The 23,883-nt window shown below is 39.9% G+C and overlaps 1 protein-coding gene across 1 annotated transcript in view; it reads right to left on the reverse strand.

Annotated features, from left to right (window-relative positions):
• Positions 1-23,883, reverse strand: part of GALNT13 (polypeptide N-acetylgalactosaminyltransferase 13) — a 186,343-nt gene that overhangs the window by 55,121 nt on the left and 107,339 nt on the right. The window contains exons 7-8 of the mRNA XM_063118627.1: positions 20,150-20,267; positions 5,249-5,429 (exon numbers count right to left, since the gene is read on the reverse strand). Coding sequence (XP_062974697.1) covers positions 5,249-5,429; positions 20,150-20,267 — 299 coding nt within the window. The remainder of the gene's footprint in view (positions 1-5,248; positions 5,430-20,149; positions 20,268-23,883) is intronic.

The following is a 23,883-nucleotide window of genomic DNA, read 5'->3' on the forward strand; positions in this document are numbered from 1 at the left end:
CTAACCCTTACCCTCTGCTTCAGAAACCTGACGCTCTTTTAAACTAAGCACAATTAAAAACTTAATCAAAATAGAAAACCACCACAAAAGCAATTACAATTAAGCTATACATTATACAAGACACCGAGTTATTTTCTCATCCTACTTTCCTAGCACAAAATTAATATCAAACTGAAACTTTGTGATAAAAGCCTTAATGAACAAAAACAACATGTTATGTACATTTATGTAGGACAAATACATTGGATATATACAGGTAAAAGCAGTAAATTAGACAAAATAAACAAACTAGCAGTGTCTAAGGGCTCTACATATGTTTGCATCATAATTAGGAAATCCAAGCAGCAATCCTTCACCCTATGGTAAAAATATTTTTATTGATTAATTGTTTGATTGATTCTTCCTACCAAGAAAAATGCACTCAAGGCAGCTTACAACCACAAATAAAACTTGATTAAAACAATAATGAAACAAATGCATAAGAACACAATTAAAAACAGAAGAAAAACAACATCCAACCCAACATACCCGCTTACATGCCAAAGGACTATTTTAATTTTAAAAAAGTCTTTGACTGCCTGCATAAGGACAGCAGAGAGGGAATGAACCTTGCCTCCCTCAGCAGGGAGTTCCACAGCCTGGGAGAAGCCACCAAGAAGGCCCTCTTTTGCATCACCACCAAACACACCTTTGAAGTCAGCAAAGGTGCTAAACAATTCTTTGTATCGGTGTTCACTGCAGAAGATACAGAACAAATGCCTGTGCCTGAGCTGATGTTTTCATGAAGGGAGTCTGAGGAACTGAGGCAAATAGTGGTGACAAAAGATGAAGTTCTCAACCTTATTGACAAATTGAGGATCTTAACAACCAGCCAGGTTCATTCGGGAGAAGGCGGTCTTTCAGGTAGACTGATCCCAAGCTGTATTGGGCTTTATATTATTTATTTATAGGTCAGAACCAGCACTCTGCATTGTGCCCAGAATCAGACTGGTAGCCAAACTGGTATGGGAGATAAGATGGAACCCCGAGGAACACCATAGGCCAACAGGAATCCCCCAACACCACCTTCTGAGGTTGACCCTCCAAGGAGGACTGGAGGCACCATATAAGAGTGCCTCCCAGTCCCATCTCAGAAAAACACCCCAGAAGAATACCATGGTATTGAAAGCCACCAAGAAATTCACCAAAACCAACAGCTCCTGGCATAGATTGTCCACCAAGGTGACCAAAGCAGTCTCTTTCCCATAACCATATTGAAATAGATTTAGATATTCCTCATCATTCAGAAATCCCACATGCTCCAGCACCTTGCTCAATAATGGATATTAGAGACTGGCTGGCAATTATCCAATACAGTGGGTTTCAAGGAGGGTTTTAAAAACAAAAGTCTTACCACTGTCTATTTTAGGAATCACAACTTACCATAAAGGTGCGTTTGCAACTACCATTACTTACTCAGCCCATTCATCCCTGGCTGCTTTTATATAAACCAGGAAGTTCAAGGGTCCAGCATGCTAGGTTAGGCCTCACTTCTCTGAGGACCCTGTCCACATCCTTGGACTGTACGAACTGAAAAGTATCCATTCTAACTGGACAAGCAAGAGCCAAATTACACCCACCAAAGTTACATCAACTATGGCATCCAAGTCAGCACAGGTGTGAACAATTTTATCTGCAAACAGGGCCGGGCAAAGCTGGTAACAGGCCCGAGCCAGATGGGAAATGTAGGCCCCATTTCAAACTGCTCATTAAGTATTTTTTTAATCAGTTCTAAATACATATGAACTAGAACGATTGATTAAAAAGGGTAATGGCAAGCACTTTTATTTTGTTCTGTACAGCACCATGAACACTGATGGCGCTATATAAATAATAATAATAATAATAATAATAATAATAATAATAATAATAATCAAGATGCATATAAGACATCATTTCTTCACATTCAGAAATGCTTTTCGTTGGGCAAATTCATCAACAACAACAGCAGAAAAATCAAGCAACTTTGCCTTGTCAATGTTAATGTTCAAAACTGCTAATCCATTGAAACATTCTTAGGAACTCAATCACTTGATCTAGCCTTTTGTGATTGCTCTCAGCCCCATTTATGTGCTTTTGTCTTATCTCTGCTGGAGATGGGGGTGGGGCGGTGAGGACACCTTGTCTTTTTGGCTGTCTCAAAATGGAGTCAGTACTGCTCACTCACAAGAGAGCTACTTTGTAACAAATCTTTACCAAAGGGTCCCCCTTTGCCTCTATCAGGGGGACTCGGACTAGGCCCCCTCAAAATCAAAGGCCCATGCCAATTGGCCCCACTGCCACCCCCTCTGCCCAGCCCTGTCTGCAAAGTGTCGCACCAATTGGTCACAGTGGGATATCAAGTGGTCCATCTTTTCTTCTCATGGCCCAGAGTGAAAAACGTTCCACTAGCTGACTCTGTGCAGAGGAGTGCAATTTCTTTGCCACCCCCATTGCCACGGAGTAAGCTTTAAAGTGAGCTCTACTCTGTGTTCGATCAGACTTGTTCTGTGTTTTCTATCAACTTTGCTCTAGTCAAATTCCCACATATTTCATCACTCATAGAGCCCTGGAAAACCAGGGGGCTCATTTGGTTCCACTCCATGGGAGAAGACACTCAGGCACGATTGTGTCCAACACCTGGGCCATTTCTCCCTTCCAGAAGTTAACCAGGGCTTTGCCAGTATTGCCTGCTGAAGTGACAGGAAACCACTTCTGCTAAAGCAAGGATATAACCCAATGAAAAAATAAATAAAGCTGTAGCAATGTATTCATGGATTATTGCGGACAAACATACAGGCCCACACTTCTCTCTTTTTTTAAAGGACTTTGCTCATAAAGCTTACAATAGCTCACAAAAATAAATAAATAATCCCAAACGATCTTTCACCAATCAAGGGAGTTTCTGAAATATAGGGAAGAAAGGACCGATTACTGGAGTACCAGCATTTCAGAAAAATACAGTTATTTTATTCCTGATCAAAGCTACAATTTGAAGTTTTCAATTCTTGTCTTCGATCAAAGAAAGAAAACACCCTTTCTATTTGAAATGCTGAAATTCAGTAAAGAATGGTTTCAACCTTGAGTCCCTTTACTTCAAATTATCTGCTACATTAGCTTGCTTGAAGCTAAAATAACAGTATTACTGAAAATGTGAGACTGCATTGAGATTCTATAAAAGGAGTTCCAGTTTTGTTTAATATTAACAGTTTAAAATAAGATAAACTGGTGAACATCTGAGTACGGAAGTCAATATTACATTAATAATGCAATCCTATGCATATCTACTCATAAGTCTAGCCCATTCAGTTCCTTACTCCCAGGAAAGTGTATAGTGGAGTGCATCATAAATTCATTTTGAGTGAGATTTGTAGCCAAAACTAATCACAGGTATCTGTGAGTGTATTTAGCATATTTTCATTTCCCAACGTTTTTCAGCACTCTGTGTAAAAATATTCATTAAAAGCAGGGGTCCCCAACCTTTAGGGACTCATGGGCACAATTGGGATTTTAGGAAGCTCTTGTGGGCACCATCACAAAATGCTTACTCAGTGGATCACCATTCTGGTGTCTGCTTGTTGCATCTATGGATCTTAGGCTGTGTCATATTCAACAACAAAACATGTTTTGTGTTCATTGGACACCACAACATCTCTTTAATAAGGGATTGTCTAATTTAGCTAATTGCTGGTGGTGCAATATAGCTAATGCTTCTTTAAATATATATTTCAGCAATGTCCAATATTTACTTCTTTTTGCAGGAAGGATAGTACTTGGTATGTTGCAAGCGTCCAGTTGGGAACTTGAGCTCTGCGGGTTCGCACTAGCTTGGCCCCACGGAGTGGAGTCTGTGGACACCCCCCACCGTTGCCTGACTGAGCATGTGCTGAGTCGAGAAGTGCCTAGTTTGCATGAATCGCAGCCGTAAAGAGGTCCACTTATGCAAAGTTGAAGGCGTAAATGGTCTAATTAGACTACTTAGTCTGTCATTTTGTATAAATGGAGCTCTTTACGGCAGCCATTTATGCAAAATGGTGATTTTACACAAAAGGCCGAGCTGCCATTTGGTATTAAATGGTGGCTCGGCAGAGCAGCGGAACACCAGGCACTGCTCATCTACGGACCACCTGGTGGCTCGCTGCACCCAGTGAACAAGGTCAGACATACAGCGGGAGTCTGGTGAGCAGGGACGAGTTCACCCATCCCTATTACACAGATACATTTTGTGCTGGAACAGACTTTAATATTCACTGATGTACATACTCTTTTAAATTATTTACCTGCTTCATGGAAAAGAACAAATGATTGGCATAACTGGATACTCCATGCCCTTTTGATAGCTAAAAGGCTGATATTATAACATTGGAGGGATAAACACAGACCTCCTATAATGTAATGGATTGACAACCTTACAATGCTTTAAATATTTGAATGGGTGACATATAGACATTACCTTACTGATACTTATTTGGACATTCATTCTGCTTTCGTTTAAGCCTGTATATAATTGCTAGAAAGTTGCATGCATTTCATATGTATTCATCACTGTGGATATATACAAATCCATGTACATATATTTAAAAAGTGGTGGTGGGGAGTTATATGGGTGACAACTGGACCCATTCACAGGCACCATTGCAGGTGCTTTCAGCACCATGTTGGGGACCCCTGATTTACAGTGTCCTGTCCTTCAGTTACCCCAACAAAGGTATCACATGCTCAAGCCAGACTGATTACTTAGCACTGTGATATAATCATGCTCAGATATCTAATGTGGTAATGTCATCCATGTGACAAATTGATAGTGAACCAGTAAAGAAAATAAACAGGATTTTTAAGCAAGGTAAATACTTCCACAATTATTATCTTTTTCAGTAAAAATGTGTACCTTACTAAATCTCTGGTTTCTTCCCCCAAATTTAATAAATAAATAAATTCAGGATACAACGCATGGACCCAGAAATGTCCCTTGTCCCTTCTGTGTTTGTCTATTTTTTTTTCTGGTGCTGCCCCTGCAATCCTGAAATTCTATAGTTTTATATCCACAAATTTTACATATACTACAAACCTGAAAAGTTTAGATTTAAATATACAAAGCATATTTCCTTTAATAAAAAAATAATAGTCAATAAAACTAAGCTTCAATGCACACATCCCTTAAATAATTTTTATATGGCATATTTCTTTCATTCCACACCTCTCACAGTATTATCATCAAATACTTCCTTACCTGGAGATATTATATAGAAGAAATCTTTGAATTCATCCATCCATACCTCAGCAAGCCGTCTATTATTCTTGTTAATTACATGACCGGTACCACCAGGAAAGGTATAAGGTGTAGCTTTTCGAAAGACATGGCCGACATGTGAACATGTTACAATCTCTAGTGAGCCTCCACATTGCCAGATCTGAAATTTAAAAAGTAAATCGAAATCTATCAGCTTGTTTTCTGACATCTAATTAAAATATTAGGTTCCTATATATTGGGGTGGGCAATGTCAGCAGCTTTGGGGGCAATTTTAGCACACACACACACACACTGGGACGCCCCACAGGCGACACACCTACCACTGCCGCCAGCAAATTTAGAACAAACTAAATTTGATCACGTTATTTAACTCCACAGCAATTTCCTGCTGAAATTCAGGGGAAAGCCGCCAATGTTTTTGCCGCCGCTATGACTTTTGAAGGCATGCCAGCAGTGGCAAGGGAGTGCAGGGAATGCACCAGAGGATGGAGAAGCTGCATGTAGCCCATGGGCCATGTGTTGCCCATCCCTTTACTAGAAGGACTACAGTTTTAGTACTTAGAATCAAGCAGTGTCTTATCCTTGAATTTTGCTAATGTAAATGTATAGGTGCCCTTAACGCCTTTACTAAATATTGACCCTGTTCCAACAACACACTAAACCATGCTACTTAACCACAAAATGGTTAATGGAATGCTTAACCATGGTTTCAAGCTTCGGGTGGCGCAGAGTGGTAAGTGGCAGTTACTGCAGCTGAAACTCTCCCCATGGCCTGAGTTCGATCCCAGTGGAAGCTGGTTCTCAGGCAGCCGGCTCAGGTCGACTCAGCCTTCCATCCTTCCGAGGTCGGTAAAACGGGTATCCAGCTAGCTGGGGGAAAGGTAACTGTGACTGGGGAAGACAAAGGCAATGGCTACAAAGTCTGCCAAGAAAACGTCAGTGAAAGCACGCGTCCCTCTAGGAGTCAGTAATGACTCAAGTGCTTAGCACGAGAGGTTCCTTTCCTTTCCTAACCATGGTTTATGGTGTCGTCTGACACACGTTTCCCCTAACCATTTGCCCCTTTAGGCTCACTAAGGAAAACGTAACCACAAAAGGGTTAAAAGTGTTGTCTGCAAGCATTCAGCATGTGGTTAACCACAGGAGAACATGTTAAGCTAACTACAAAGCCCAGAGTGTCGTCTGAACCAGGCCATACTTTAACTGATGTTGTCCCACTGATTACATCAGGGCTTAGGGACAACAAAAACGACAACTTGGGAGCATGTTGCCAGCAAATCCTTGACACAGGCATTATTAAACTGTTGATGTCTCAGATAGAATAGCCCACTCTGTACTTATTCATAGACTGCACAAAAACATGAATACAAGATGTACAAGTGGCTTCTGCTTCTGACAGAACATGGAATATGCTCTAATTTGCAGGACTCACCCACAGATTTTATAACTGTGAGGCTGGGGTTCGCAGTTCTCACTGACAGATCTCAGACATGTGAGGTTGGGGGCCTCAGTCCAGTGAGTTTCACATTATAGCAGAAGCAGGCAAAAAAGATTTGCACTTTTTTTAAAACAGCACTATAATAGCATATCATCTAGTTTTCAGACCACTGCCAATTCATGCTAGTTTGATTTTGTCCCACACAAACTTATGTGAATAACTGCCTCTTGTACTGGGGTTAAGGAAATTTATCATAGTATCCCTACATTTTTTACCAGAAAAATGAAAGGTTGGCGCATCAAATACTAGCCATATGGATCATGCCTTGTCTCATGGAAAATGTGTTTGCAATCACAGCACAGCATTACTGAACAGTCCTATGGAGTTTATAAAAATGCTGTGTGAAGAAGCATTAGCAACTTCCTGGCTTTGCTCAATTCATAAGGAACCCTTCCTTCTCTATTCATTCCCTTGTTACTAAATATGGATAACACATAGTCTTTAGATGCAGATTTTAAATATCTCATTCAAAAAGCCATGATACTGATACAGCAATAAAAACAGCTATATAATTACAGCAAAAGCATTGGAATGGATCCAGACTTATTCATACTTTGAAAAAACCCATTGAAATCAACAAGACTTACATTGGTCAGGACTAAGTTAATTCCCACTGAGTACAGATCCAACCAATAGAAGAACCAAAATCTCTATGGCGTTGATTTAAGCCCCAATATAGACAGGGCTGTAAGTTTCTGTTGGTTAAGCAAAAGGGCAGATTGCTGAACTGTGGTTCTTTGAGTGGTCATCTGCGAACTCACACATACAGGTTATATGCCTGGGCAGAACAGTCATTTGGAACATTCAAACACTAAACAGGCTCTGAGGTAGGAACCCTGCCCACCTCCTCTGTGCACCCTTCAGGTGTGGCTCCAGTTCTGAGTCTACTGCAGCAGAGGAACTAAGAAGGTGAGGCATTGAAGCAGGCAGGAGGGTAGGTTGTGTGAGTTCAAAGATGACCACTCAAAGAGCCACAGTTATAGGTAAGCAACCTGTCCTCCTTCTTCATGGTCTCTGTAATTCACACATATGGGTGACTGAAAAGCAAGAGACAAACCAGAGGGGTGACGGAGATGTCATGAGAAGTATGGCTGAAACCACCAATTTGATGAAGTGTGATGACACCAAGTGACCCTTTTTGGATCTCAAGAGGCAGACGAATAAATGGGTAGATTTCTTAAAGGACAATGTTTTATGGATGCAGAATGAAGGTGCCTGTCTGACATCCAGGGAATGAAGTTTGAGCTCCATCAGGGAGGGAATTTAAGGAAAGAACATTGGTAATATGATGCCCTGAGTTAAATGGAATAGTGAGACAACCTTTGAAAGGAAGAAGCAGTCCTGGCATAACACTACTTTCACCTTATGAAAAGTGAGGAACAGTTGGTCATACTTTAGACTAGAACACATAGTTTGCTCACCCTTCATGCTGAAGTAATAGCAATGAGGAAAACCACTTTTACTGTGGAGAGCCTAAGGTTGGCTGTGGCCATAGTTTTAAAGGAATTGGCCATTAATTGATCCAGTACACTGACAGACTCCAGGCCAGAACCATAGGGGAGGCCAGTGGATAGAGCTTAGCAAATTCTTTAACGAGACGTTTCATGTTTAGCATGATGGTGTGAGAAGAGAGGGGAACCCTTCAGTATTGCCATGATTAGCCAATATGGTTGAGAGCAGAAACAGCTAAACATTTATATTTCAAAGAAAGAAGAATGTCCAATATACTCAATAGATCACAGGATTTTCCTGTTCTGCTGGAGTGAGAAAATTCAGAAATGCCTTTTACTTGGCAGCAAATGAAGCTGGGTGGATGGCTTGCATGAAGAAATAATTTCTTCCAGGACCCTGTCAAAGAACTGGTAAAATTGCTCACTTTCCATGCAGTGAGATGTAGAGTTTAGAGATGTAGAGAACATAAGAAGTGCCCTGATGCTGGATCAGACCAAAGGTCCACCTAGTCCAGCACTCTGTTCACACAGTGGCCAACCAGCCATCGGCCGGAGACCAACAAGCAGGACATGGTGCAACAGCACCCTCCCACCCATGTTCCCCAGCAACTGGTGCACACAGGCTTACTGCCTCAAATACTGGAGATAGCACACAGCCATCAGGCCTAGTAACCATTGATAGCCTTCGCCTCCAGGAATTTGTCCAACCCCCTTTTAAAGCCATCCAAATTGGTGGCCATCACTACATCTTGTGGTAGTGAGTTTCATAAATTTAACTATGCACTGTATGAAGAAGTACTTCCTCTTATTCATCCTGGATCTCCCACCAATCAGCTTCATGGGATGACCCCAGGTTCTAGTAGTTTAGAGATCTGGGTGCCTAATCTTCCTGCTGCTCATTGTGAAGGGATCAGAGAGGTGAAGGAGATGCGGGGTGGGTGGGGAAAGTGTGGTTGGACAAGAGAATAAATGTTCTAAACCATGTCTGCTTCAGCCACCATGGGGTTATCAAGATGCAGTGAGTTCCATCATCCTGTATTTTGTTCAATGCTTATGTGACAAGGGGGAAAGGGGGAACACATAGGTTACAGTGCCTCCCCAGCGAAGAATAATAGAATCATAGAATAACAGAGTTGGAAGGGGCCTACAAGGCCATCAAGTCCAACCCCCTGCTCAATGCAGGAATCCACCCTAAACCATCCCTGACAGATGGTTGTCCAGCTGCCTCTTGAAGGCCTCTAGTGTGGGAGAGCCCACAACCTCTCTAGGTAACTGATTCCATTGTTGTACTGCTCTAACAGGACGTTTTTCCTGATGTCCAGCTTGAATCTGGCTTCCTTTAATTTGAGCCCCTTATTCCGTGTCCTGCACTCTGGGATGATAGTGCAGGACACGGAATAGATCCTGGCCCTCCTCTGTGCGACAACCTTTTAAGTATTTGAAGAGTGCTATCATGTCTCCCCACAATCTTCTCTTCTCCAGGCTAAACATGCCCAGTTCTTTCAGTCTCTCTTCATAGGGCTTTGTTTCCAGACCCCTGATCATCCTGGTTGCCCTCCTCTGAACACGCTCCAGCTTGTCTGCATCCTTCTTGAATTGTGGAGCCCAGAACTGGATACAATACTCTAGATGAGGCCTAACCAGGGCCGAATAGAGAGGAACCAGTACCTCACACGATTTGGAAGCTATACTTCTATTAATGCAGCCCAAAATAGCATTTCCTTTCTTGCAGCCAAAGTGTCTCCTAGAGAGTCCAGCTCATGACCAGCCCTGCTGCAGAAAGTCTGGCATTTCATTTGCAGTGCTATAGTAAAGAGGTTGATAGTTGGGGTGCCCCACATGCCAAAGAGATCTAGTCTGACTGTCATACAGCACTCCCATTTGTGAAGGGTAGGTCCCTACTTGAGAGTGAGTCAGCAAGAGTGTTGGATATTCCTACAAGGCGATGGGGGTAATGTGGAGAGATCCCAGAAATTGAGGATGAGTTGAAGGAGGTAAAGGGATCTTGTCACACCCTACTTGCTTATAGAGAAGACAACCATGGTATTGTCCATTGCAACAGTACCATGGATAGTCACTTGAAAGCAGATTTGCGTGCCTATAGGGCTCTGGCAAAAGCAAGCTTTAATTGACTGACATAGGGCTTTCTCTCAATTGGACAACAGTCACCTGCTCATGAGTGAGCCACAGTGTGCTCCCAGCCATGAAGGGATGCATCCTTGGTGACTGTTAGGGATGGATGAGTTGAGGCCCTATAAGAGGCATGCTGGAACTGTCAACCAGTGCATACATTGAATAGAGAAGAGACTGCATTGGGTGGGTGGGTGTCCATTTCTAGTTCAAAATTTGTGACTGGAGAGGTTTCATATGGAGGTGTACTAATGGAGTTACTTAGGTGGTGGAGGCCATGAGGCTGACGTTTCCAGTAACTGAGCATCAGGCAGTGTAATGAACATGTGAGAAAGTGTTACATGATTAGAAATTCCCTTAGGTCTTTCTATAAAGTGAGAGGAGTAAGTATGTTCTTGGTAGGAATGTTGATGCATGTAGTCCCTATCCCTATAGTCATAATGATGATGTCTTGGCGGTGAATGGTCTGTAGGAGAGGGCCCAAAGGTGAACTGTTCTTTTTCTCCTGGCAGTTGGAGTGTCCATCAGTTAATGGTACCTTCGCACCACAACAGATGCATTTTTTTGAAGAAGATGTTGGAGGCCATGTGCCATGAAGGGGCAAGGAAATAAAGAAGAACACAGAAAATAGAAAAGGAAGAGAGAAAAAGAGAAAGAAGAAATGAGAACTCTGTTCAGTGTCCCAGGAGGGATAGTGGAATTTTCTATGATTTTGCCATGAGGTAAGAGAACGTTCCAAATGCTGCTAGTCACTATGGCAGACGAACAGGAACTGAAAGGTCATGCCCAGACATTGTGCAGCAGAGGTGGGCAGAGCTCCTGCAAAAAAACTCTATTTATCTCTAGAAAGTTCTGAATGACTGTTCTGTGCAGATGCATAACCCATATAACCCAGAAACATAAAATATATTATAACAGAGAGACATGAAATAAAACTGTGATACATGAAATTTGGCTATGGATTACTGCTGCAGTCATAAAAGGTCTGGAGATAAAAATTAAAAATACCCTCCTACCAGACTACTCTTAAACATATATGAACAGGTTGAACATGGCATATCATTTGTTCTAAGCAAAATGCTCATCTATTAAAGCCTTTGACATTCCTAGTGAACATTGCTACATTTTAAAGTAAGAACAAACTTGAACATTTAAAGATGATTTGTATTAATGGAAATGTTATTATAGCAACTCATGGCAGAGTATACTTAGACTTTAAACTATTAAGTACTTGTTCAGCAGTATACCAAAAAGAATTGAGATCAGCCATGACAACACACACACACAAAAAAAACCCTTCGCATTTCACAGTTCAGGGACATGCAGCTAAGCCAACAGCAAAAGTATTGTAAGTTGACATCCGCTAAGGAACCACAGGGAATTGTTCTGAAAAAGCGGAAATATTTTTATTTACAACCACTAACCTGCCTTTCTAATGAAAAGATTACATGTCTGGCAAGAATATTCTCTACTATCAGGAGGATTGAATGTATACTACTAATTCTAAAGTAGTGTGCAGAAAACACAAAATGTGGTTTTAGAGCACACAACTTCAGAAGTATTTTTTAAAAAATATACCATGGGTCGAAAAGCTCCAGTCCACAGTCCTAATCTGGCCCATGGAGGTGTGGGCTCCTTCTGCAAGCCTATCTCATTCACCTCCACAAGCTCCACCTCCTCCCCAAGCCCTGCCCCCTGGTCTGGAAGCAACTGAGAGCCTTTGGAGGATGTGGGTACAGGAATCCCCTTCTATTGCCAATCTGTGACCAGAAATAACAAGGAGGGCGAGCAAGCAAACCCCTCTGTTATCTCCAAACAAAAATCAAAAGGGGATTCCCCTGGTGGCAGAGTACGTGCAGAGTGCTTTGCTCATCCTTCTTCTTCCCATGGTGGAGGGGGGTGGGTAAGGCAAAGGATGAGCTAGGTGAGGCTTTACCTGGCTTACATCCTCTTCCCAATAGGAGAAGGCATGGGGCAAGCAAAATGGCTTCACTGCACAAAGGCCATCTCCAAGAAGTCCTGCATGTAGTAAAGCTGGTTCCCAACAGACCCCCAGCAGGTGTGCCTGCTGGAACCAAATGGCATCAGGTGTCGTGACACTGCTCCTTTGATATAATTTAGCCCCCACTGAATTTTAATTGCCTATCTCTGCCTTATTTTACTTATTTATTTAACATTATTTCTAGACCACCCTTAGAGTGGAACTCTTTACATGATAGCAAGATACACCATGAGAGCATAGAACATATACAAATATACAAGTGGTTGTAAAAAGCAAAATACATCTCAAAAAGGTTTTGAATATTTTTTGAAAGAAAGGCGAGGGGCGAGATTATTAATGGAATTAATGGAAAATGTCTTACCCATAAGACATTTTGGAGCTGATCCAAAAAGAATAGAGAGGTCAAGACAAGGACAGATGTTCTTATCCAAACTCTCTCACCTCTGCCCCTAATATTTACATGATTCTTCTTGAGTTGGTTATGTGTGATGCTTAAATACAGAAAGGAATTTAAGCTCACCACTCTTTAAGAATGAACTATTATTTTTACCAAAATTCCCAGCTATGATCTGTAAGCAATCTATTTACTTTGTTACCTAACTAGCCATCATCCTTCCTTCAGACTTCTTATCTGAAGCATATGTGATTTTCCTTTGAATTTAGGTGGGGAAAATTTCACCGTTGTTTTGTTACTTAGATTAACAATATTAGGCTAAGAGGTCAGAAGAAAAATACAGTGAAAAGTTACAGCATGACAGAATGAATGCCTTTGCTAAAATCAAAATGGTTCAGATTTCATGTGTAAGTAAGTAATTTTATTACAGTTTCAAGATCAGCAGAGTCTTCATATGGGAGTGTATCTAATATTTCATATTCCCTTTTATGAGAAATTATAATCTTATGAGAACTGTGGCTTTTCATGAGAGATGAAAACAAAATATATACATAGTCAGGAGTAATATTTCTTATGCAACCTATTATGCAGGGTTCCACCCTTAAAGGTGTCCTAAACATAATTGTACATAAGTAAGTAAATGGTAATTATGGAGGCACAAACATTGTGCATTGGCACTTGAGTAACATTCATTATTTACAATTGCTTCTATAACATTATCAATTTGCATGGAACTTTTGCAAAGTACCAGAGGCAGGCCCTGCCCTAATGGGGCATACCATCTGAAATTCAACACAGGAGAGGCAACAAAAGAAGGTGAGTGAAGAGGAATGCATACTGAACAAGGCTCAAAAAATAACATACAGAGCAAATGATGGTAAGAGATTGTTAAACCAGATTATGCCTCAAGGGTGAGTCTTACTTGTGGGATTAATAGCCATTTAGGGGTCTGGCAGCAGCCAATTATTTCTGTGAAAAGGTTGGTGGCACTACTCTGTTGTTCCTGGATGCAGTGACCAGTGGGACTGTGCACCCCTATCCCAAGTGAAATCTGATGATATGAATATTCAGATGCTTCTTCACTTTAACACTGCAAAGGATTTGTTCCCTTATATGCAGCTGCCAGCAAACCCAAGTATTATTGGTGTCATCGGACTGGCATCCATGACATGGACATGCATTCAGCCAAAGAAACTGAGACATGAGGAAAATTACAGGTATGCGATTATTTCATAATTGCTTTACAACAGTTGTGGGCAACTTGTGGTCCTCCAGATATTTTGGCTTACAATTTCCATCATCTCTCACCATTGGCTATGCTGGCTAGGGCTGATGGAAACTGTAGGCCAAAAAACCTAGGGGCAGGGCACAGTTTGTCCACACTTGCTGTACAAAATAGTCCCCTAATTATGTCATGAGAGCAAAATATAGATATAAGTCCTAAGCTTTAACTTTCTGCCTCTCAGACAGGCCCCTTCTTGAGTCAGTTTATTTGCCCCTAAGTTTTCTCTTCTCCCACTTATGAAAGCAACTCTTATTTACTTTACCTCACGTCAGCTGGAAGTGTACTGAAGATGACTGGAGCTGACCAGCTTTACTGTTCTTTGCTAATTTGGGCAAGGAAATTATTCTGGTGTTTGCATGGCCAGTAAGTAGTCTAAATCCCCTCTCAATCATCAGGCACCATCCTTAATCCTTTATGCTGTAAACCACCTTGAGAAGACCATAATATTGAAAGTCGGGTAAGAAATGGATTAAACAAATAATGTAACCCCCTACATCTACAGTCATGATAGTGCTATTCACCTAGGCACTTCTTCACCTTCTTTTGTTAAGGCTCTCCCCACAGGCTGGCTGATTATCAAGGGGTATCGTTGAGTGGCCATGACCAAACTGGATTGCCTCTTTAGAATTTGGTTATTCATTTATTTGGTTTGTACCCTGCCTTTCTACCAAGAAAAATTGAATTCAAGGCAGCTTATCATAAATAAAACTTGGTTAAAACAAAAATAAAAAATGCATAAACACAGTTATGTTTTCATACAACAGAATGAAAACTAAACTCTAGAAGCATACAGGTTTGATTTTCTGCCTTCTCTGTACATCTATTGCTGCCTTTCTAACATCATTTGCAAGAGAATTTAATTTGATGTTTATCATGTCAATACACTGTTTGTCACATTCTACAGTGAGACATCAAAGAATGGAGTATTTCATTTTTATGAAAACAATTTGATTAAATGCCATCTTGAATCAGAGATGGTGAGCCTGTTTTTCCCAAGTGCTTCAAAAGACTATAAGACTTTATTTGAGATGCCTGATAAGTATATTTCATCCCAAAAGGTTTGGTTAACTCTTATGACATCAAATTCAGCCAAGGTCTTGGATCTATGTTAGGATTAAGGATATGTTGGTAATCATAATTATAAGCAAGATCTCGGCCATATATTTTTGTGAATCACCCAGGAAGCTTCAGCTATTGGGTGGTATAAAAATGCAATAAATAAATAATATCAATTGATTAAGCATATCCCATTTGAAAGCCACATTAATAGTTGGGGTCTACTTCCTGTGCAAGCACAGTTATGACAGTACCTTATAACTACTACACAGTAACATCCTATTATGTTGTTCTTCACCAGTTACCATGGATACTTAAACTCAGCAATTTAATAAAAATGCAAGGCACAGCACATGTTTAGCAGATTACTCTGGGGTAAGGAAGATGCAACAAGCCCTCTACTGCCACACATCTATCTATTGATAAAATTGCTGTATGAATCAACCTGGCTACCAAATTATTTACGTGCTTCCTCCTATTTGTATCTTATTTACTATGTGAAGTTTTTTATTTTAACTGTCTTATTTTGCTTTATTGTGATTTTGCTTTTAAAAGTTGTTTTAAAGCTGCCTGGAATGAAGCAACACCGACTATAAAAGCTGCTCAGTTGAAGCTTAGCCATGCTCCCTCCTTGTTGGACAGCTCCCCTGCTACACTGAATCTCCTGGTCTTTGACTCACTGGACAGCTACTAGAAAGGTAGGATTTCAGCCACATGGCAGGAGAACCCAAAGCAGAATAGTTGCTGTGGGCATTCTTTTATTCAACAAAGAGTGTTTGAAGAGTGCTTGTGGAAAAGCTTTACTAGGTCTCTCATGGTAAGCTCAACTCTACAGTTGTCCATGATCTACGGGGAGGATGGTTCCTTGTCAGTACCAACAATGACAAGGAGTCGACACCACATGCTAACATCACTGAAGAGTATTTGGATAAGGATGAAGAACTAGCATCTTCCACTAGTGAGCATCAGAAAACTCTGGAATATAAACTAGATTATTGTAGAAACTAAGTATCTGCACTGTCACTGAACATGTGCAATCATAAGCACATGGTACCATTAGCAAAGTGTTATCAAAGTGTTGCTTTGCATCTAGGATTTCTAGAAGTTGTAGATTATTTGTTTAACAGCTTAATAATTACAGCCCAATGGTGACACCAAGCAAATTGGACCCATGAGGAAATTACAGCCCACATAAAAATTGCAGAGTATTCTCAGTACTCAGTGTCAAGAAGCTATATTCAAAGTGCAGTATCTGAAAGAAGACATTTCTGGGAAGCAGTTGCAGACAGAGTGATGGAGAAGGGACACCCCTGTTGCACACATAAATAATGTTATAAGAAGCGATGCACCCAAAAGGTTGAAGTACACAAAGTTGTATTTGCAGCATAAAGTTGCCTTGGCCTAGGGATCCCACTGCAACAGATGGAAAAATGGAACTTAAGCATAGCAGCCTCAATGTAGTTGGTATCTATTATGGTGTGGGGAATGAAATTGGTAAAATGTAATTTGTATTGGATACATCCTTATTTGTCCCCAGTTATATGTGCATCACGTCTGACCACCATGACGTACAACATATATTTTGCAGGCAGCTTATAAAAAATAATTAGGCAGCTTATAAAACATAATTAGCTTCATATACACATAGCAGGAACATTATGCTTCCAAAAGATTTGTAGTACATACACTTGTAATACTTCCAGTTCAGCTCCTTAATGATCTTCCTTTTACCCATACACCTCTAATCTAAACTGAGATATAGACAACCCAAATTAATCAATGTTACAGGGATTTATGATAATTGTAGCATGTTGTACAAGACTTTGATGAACATCAAAAAGCCCTTACAAGCCCTTCCCATTTGCGCAAGGCTAACTATGGATCCCAACCAAAAAGTTTTCATAGAGTTGCAATTATAAAATTGGCCATAAAGGTACTAGGTCACATCTAAACTAAATTTACATGTTTTATTTCATGCCCAAATTGAACTGGGTTCAGTCTTAGGAAACTATTTTGAAATGGTAATAGAGTTTCCAAATAGTTTTGTAGCAATATTGCTCCTGAAATTAAAGAAAATTAATCCCTCTCCCAACTAGGGATTTTTTTTGTAACAAGCCTCACTCCATGCTTGCAATCAACAACCTTTGAAATACTCTGTAGCTCCCATCATAGAAAAATCGGTCCAAACACTCAGACTTCCATCTCTCTTTTCACTTTTCTTCCCTCAATATATTTCCAAGACTAACTTTTGGTGCCTTGGCAGGGCCAGGATCTGTAATGTGCACATTCCCAATGTGCCTCCAATGCTGTCATAGAAATGCTGATTTAGAGGATAAAATGCTCAAGTTGTCCAAACTTAGGGCCAATTCAAGGACTGAAGCACCAATAAGAAACATGAAAGAGAATTACTTCCATCTTGATTTTTGTAAGTTTGTTTTTGGGAGATTTGATCTAATTCCATAGACACCTCCAGTCCCAGTGCTGTGCAGTTGTTGTGCCTGCTTTCACTATTATGAACCACATGGAAAACAGCTTTCAAATATTACAGCTGCTGCATGAATGCTATCACACTGAATTGTATTTTGACAGCCATGATCAATATCTAAAAACATGAACTTCCACGAACGTTTCTACAAGATCTACATTATTACACCTATAGATGTTTATTTGCGTTTCTCTTCCTCTTTCGTTTGATTGAACTGTTTTCATCTCCAAGAACTGAGCAATATACTTTTGTGTTTCATGTGAAATTCACTGTCCTTCTTTTTTTTTAAAAAAAAGAAAAGAAATCTGGCCATTGTGGAAGAGGGGAAATGTTTCCACTCCAACCAATTTATTTCTTTGTTTCTATACTCAACCAGAAGCACAGCTAGATTGCAGACCTTCAGTTCTTGCTAGCAACTCACTGTTACAGACTATACAATGAAAACAGGGAAGTGAAAAACTATGGTATATAATTTGGTATCATTAAACCCACACACACTATACTTAGAACATGGAACACCTATTATGTTTTCAATTTATAAAAAAATATTGTAAATATCCACAGAACTCCACTATTTTCAAACTTTTAAAATTATTAGCTTTCCCTTCTGTGAAACGGCTCACCTAATGTACTAGTGCTTAAAATTATACCCAATGTATATAAAACACATTTTACACTACTAAATTATTTGCTCCTGTGTAGATAAATGTTCTGCTTTATTTTTATATTTTTATGTAATTCAGAAAATAAGCTGTTTCTTAAACTCTCCTGAACATAATATAGTTGCAACCTACAGATGTCTCAACCTTAGTCATTTAGTGAAGGAACCAATATAACAGACTGTCTGGTATGCCTAGCTTCCTCACTGCAGGACAAGATGACAGCTTTGGGTGCTGTCTTATATTTTCTGCAGATATAATACATATATGGTAACGGTCTTAGAAGTTGGTGCTGGGGGACTTTTGTGGGGTACAGCAAGATTCCATCTGGACTGCCATGCCTTATAAACCTTAATGAAACAACTGGGGGACGTCATCAGGAGGTTTGGGCTGAAATGTTATCAGCATGCAGATAATTCTCAGCTCTACTTCTCATTTGCATCCACACATCTCAGGGATGCTGCTGAACTTGTGAATCAGTGCCTGGAGGCTGTTTTTGGGTAGATGATGGTAACAAACTGAAACTTAATCAAGAGACAATGGACGTACTGTGGGTTGGGAAACCAACTACTTTGGATGGAAGTTTGTAACAGGTCTTAGATGGTGTTGCCCTCCCACTAAAACAGCAAATGCATAGTCTGGGAGCCCTCCTGGACGCTGCGCTAACTGGGGAAGCCCAGGTGGCTGGAGTGCATTTTACCAGTTTAGGCTCCTTATCTGGAGGGGATGGAGTTTGCCTCAGTTTATCCATGCACTAGGGATGTCCAGGGTGGACTACCATAATGCACTGAATGTGGGGCTGCCTTGGAAGATGGTCTGGAAACCAACTTGTGCTGTGTTCCCTGACAGTTTGCTGGAATGGGGTGAAATGGGGGGCAGGGTGCTTTCCCTATGAGAGCACCCCCAATTTTGCTCCATTAGAGAAAACTGTCAGGGAACACAGCATATTTCTATTTTATAAACTGGAGATGCACAGTTGTGCATCAGCAAAGTAAAGGATAAAAGCTTCCTCCACAAATGTGCAGTTTCAGAAATAAATTGGGGTGAATTAATGTAGCATCCCAAAAGTTAATTAACACAACCTTCCTCAACCTGCTGCCTTCCAGATATGTTGTTCTCCCATAATTCCCAGCCAACATGGAAGTTGCAGTCCAACACATTTAGAGGGCACCAGGTTAATGTATGGTAGAGACCATGCTCTAGAATCAGAGCATCAACCAATCAATGAATCAATTCTCTCTCAGGGAATTCCAATGCAAACTTAACTATAAAAACATCACCAGGCAGATGATTAAAATACGTCAATTTGCTCAAGGATGTGAATTAAATCCCTTTGTAGTCATGCTTCTCAAAAGGAAAGTAACATTTAAAAAAAGCATTAATAGCTTGTAAATTCATGACAAAATTTACAAACTCTTAATGTATACTAAATTATTTCATTCATATGTTGCTATTTCTATTATTTGAGTGAAAGCTTTGATAACATAAATGTACGTACTTATAGCATGCAGTTCTCAATTACCCAAAGAACTTCCAGAACAGTGTTATATATTGCATGCAAAGAAAAAAATAAAATCCAACAACCCTAAAAACGTAAGATGAAATCCAACTAGTGCCCCTCCATTGATGGAGAACTTTATTTCCCTTACCCTAAAGCTGCCCTGGAGATTTGGGGGATGCTCCTTAGTAGATTTTGGAAGATATGGGGGCGTATAGGGAGGGGAAGTTGCCCCCCCCTCACTGTTTTGATGACAGAAGCCTTCTGTCGATGGGACACTAGTTGAAGTCCACCTGTAATTTCATACCAAAATAAATATTTCATTTTAGATCACACAAGTGAAAAGTATCCCTTTCTTAAAACTCAACATTTTAACAGAAAAACTGCCAGTTATCAGAAAAGTAAGTAAAATGGTAAATTACCCTAAAAGACATTTCAAGATTCTCTCCACCCCAGATATCCATTCCTGCATCGTAAGTTCCTATCTCTTCAAAGTAGTTTCTGTCAATAGAAAATAGGCCACCAGCCATAGTAGGGGTCCTAGTTGAAAACAAAAGGAAAATAAAAAAGGAAAGGAAAAGAAAAGGAAAAAAATACTTTTTGAAAGATACTGTGTGGAATTTAATAGGTGATATTATAGCACATAACCTCCAGATACTGTAGACATAATTATATTCCATTTACTATAAGCTGAAGGTGTATTACTAAGCTTCATAATTTTGGTTGCCTACATGTGCAATCACAGGCCAAGAATTCCAATATATGTCCCAATAACCGAGCATTTTAGGTTAAAATTTGTGTTTTCTTTCTTTTGTTTTAAAACATATGACACCATATAGTTGAACAAGTAGAGTACTGGGCTTCTATGTTTCCCAAAATAATCTAAATACAATCTGAATTTTTTTAATAAGGAGAGTTAAATGTTTTTGTCTCCAGCTTCAGAGTGTTCATAAAATTACCAGGCATCATCACTTTACAGAGCTATAAACTTTTGCAGGATATAAATCCAGTGAATGTCTCAGTGCCTGAAAATATCCATTCTACTTTTCTAAAACCAAGTTGAAATCTAGTTAACTTTCTTTAAAATCTGTTTATAGATTATATATTGCAATAAATGTATTGGTTTCACGTTTAAAAAAGCCCATGATGGAGGCATTAGAATGAGGAACTGATGTTTAATTTCAATGATTTGATTACTTAATTCTGTTGGGTTCTCTAATGTGCACAACTGAACAACTGAGCATGCACTCATCTGCCTTAGTCATGTGATTTTATTGGTTATATTCTACTGATTTATCAAAATATATGCATTATATATTTGATACTACAGCAAGTTAGGTTTTTTCCTTCATTATTGTTTATAATGACCTTTTTAGATATATATTGTTTAAAGAGGTAGGGAAAAATCAGGAATTAAACACTGAATCTTCTATTATAACATGGGAAGAGAGAAATGAGTGATGTTATCCTTCCTTACATACTTTTATTTATTTATTTATTTATTTATTTATTGCATTATAGGAGGGTTGAATACTTCACATACAAATACACAGACAACACCTGCAAGTACATCCATTAAATTCTTCAATATAGATACAATATATTGTACTGCAATTGGAATTCAATAAATAAAGAATTATTCAATAACTGTACTATGTACAGCACCATGTTCATTGATGGTGCTATATAAATAACAACAACAGCAACAAATTTCAGTTCAACATATGTCCCCATGGGTAACATCCAATGTCATGTGAGTGGATGTGCATCCATGCAACAAGATGTGCCCTGCTTTCCTCCCCAATCTGCTCTGAATGGTTCCCCAAGCCTCCAGTGCAGATTGGGGAGAGCAGGGAAAATCCATTCTGCCAGCGGTGTCCATTCTGCTGTCAGATGGACACCATTGGATACAACCAAAGATTTCTTCAAGTACATGCATTATTATAATTTGTGATCCCAACTTAGTCATACTTAAGACTAGATCCACTGGAATCAAGAGGTCTTAGGTTAGTCATGAGTAACTTGTCCCACTGATTTCAGTGGATCTATTTCAAGCATAACTAAAAGGACTGCACTCCCCTTAGAAGGAAACCTCCAATCTCAGAGACTTCTGAGTATCCAAGGCCCTGCTGAGCTGCTTCCTGCAGATGGGGACAAGTGATGGAGGCAACTTTCGCCTCTCTGTCCTTCTGCGTTTTCCTTTTTCATTTAGGTGGGCCTCTGAGCCCATCTAAAGGAGATACACTGCCAGAAATTAAGTTGGGGCTAGAGATGATACAGCACCCCCGCTTTTGTCCTTTATGAGGTCATCCATACCTGCGTTTGCAACCTTGGAAAGCAGGCATCGTGTTTCTATGGTGGCTGCAAAGGGGAGGGATCAGATTGTGAAGTACCCATCCTGAAGTCATAGCTGTGACTATGGTTTTTGGAGGGGGAGTCTGAAAAATCCTAAGATCCCTGCAACACACTGCAGGGACCAGAGAATTGCCTTCTCCATCTAGATTCAGCCCACTATCTATAACTGAGAATTCCTTGGAAATTACATGCAAGTATTTTTTTCTCTATGTCTCAAGTTTAAGCGAAGAGTCCTCAAATTGCATGCTCTTGATAAATCACATGGCCATATAGTTGGCATTTTCAATTCTCTAGATGAGATTTAGCAACACAATGACTTCCTGTACACTTACTATGTAAAATTATTTCCCTAACCAATAATGAGTGTATTCTGCAGCCATCTATCCCTGATCAAACTCTTTAAAAAATTGATATAGTGAGAACACAGTTACCAATAAGTAAAATGGGCTGATCACAGGTTTATAGGTGCTATTTAAATTATCTTATGAACATTCAAATACAGTGTCAATAGAACTTAGCTGAGGAGGTATCCTTAGGAGGAAAGAAGAAGAAAAAAGACCGTCTATCTAAAATATACTTGGAGGCTTTGACCACACGGCTAACTAAGAGTCAAAGAAACGAACAACACAATCTCAAGCATGTGTTTACTCAGACAAAAGCGTACTGGAATTCAAGTTCACTTCTTAAAGCTAAAATAAAGAAGGGAGAAGAACATATAGTGAAAGCAAAGCACTCACTGAAGTGAAAGAATGGAAGGGGTTCCTGCTGCTTTTGAGGTAGCGGTGGTTGGAAGGGAACAGACTGGAAGGGCACTTGCCTTGACCCACAGAACACAGACAGAGAGCCACGACTCTGTAGCTGACAGAACAAAACAAGACCACCTCTTTCCGAGATAAGATCTCTAGAAGACTCTGATGTGTTTTGACCTGAACCAGTACCTGATTGTGTAGACACACAGAATATTGAGACGCCCATCAAATGGTGTTATTGACACAGGTTGTTGTCATAAATGGTGCTTCACATGAATGCCCAATCACACAGAAACTCTATTTGCATGCCCCTCTACTTTGGAGTGGGAAGAATTGCATGCATGAAGCTGCTGGGGCATTTGTTTCACAAATGCCCCAGCAGCTTTATGTGGTGAAGGGGAAGGCTCTCCAAACTGCTACATGAATCTTATCACCAGATAGCTGTGAACCAGCCTAGAGAAAACAATAATGAAGTTAGATGTGGAGGCACTTCGATATAGGTACTAACGAGTCATTGTGCAGGTTGATCCTCAGCGGAGGAAGCAAAGGGCTGATGCACATGAATGAGTAGGTTTAAGATACCAGAGGTCTCGGAACAGTTTTCAGGTAAAGGAAACAGCACACTTCATTTCTACTAGTCTGCACCACTATCACTGCACATAGCCATAGGATATATGTACATCGATGGTGCTATATAAATAAATAATAATAATAATAATAATAATAATATAGTTCAGCTTGCAAGTCGAGCAGAATCAAGTGACCTTAAAAGCCAATAGGATCCCATCTAACTTTACATGCTATACTTTGATGGATGGTTTCAACTTTGTTAGCCATTTTGAATATAATGTATAGACAAGCAGGATATATTATAGGATATATACAGAAGGCTTAACGGATGTGCAGACAGCAGTTGCAATAAACAGTCTGTTAAGACTTATGGTAAAGGTAAAAAAGAAAACAATAAGCAGCTTTATTCCAAGTAAAAATACACACATGTCATCTAAGATACTGAACATTGGAGAAGCAAAAAACAAACCTCATCCAAAGCG

This window comes from Elgaria multicarinata, chromosome 2, assembly GCF_023053635.1.
Source record: "Elgaria multicarinata webbii isolate HBS135686 ecotype San Diego chromosome 2, rElgMul1.1.pri, whole genome shotgun sequence".
NCBI lineage: Eukaryota > Metazoa > Chordata > Lepidosauria > Squamata > Anguidae > Elgaria > Elgaria multicarinata.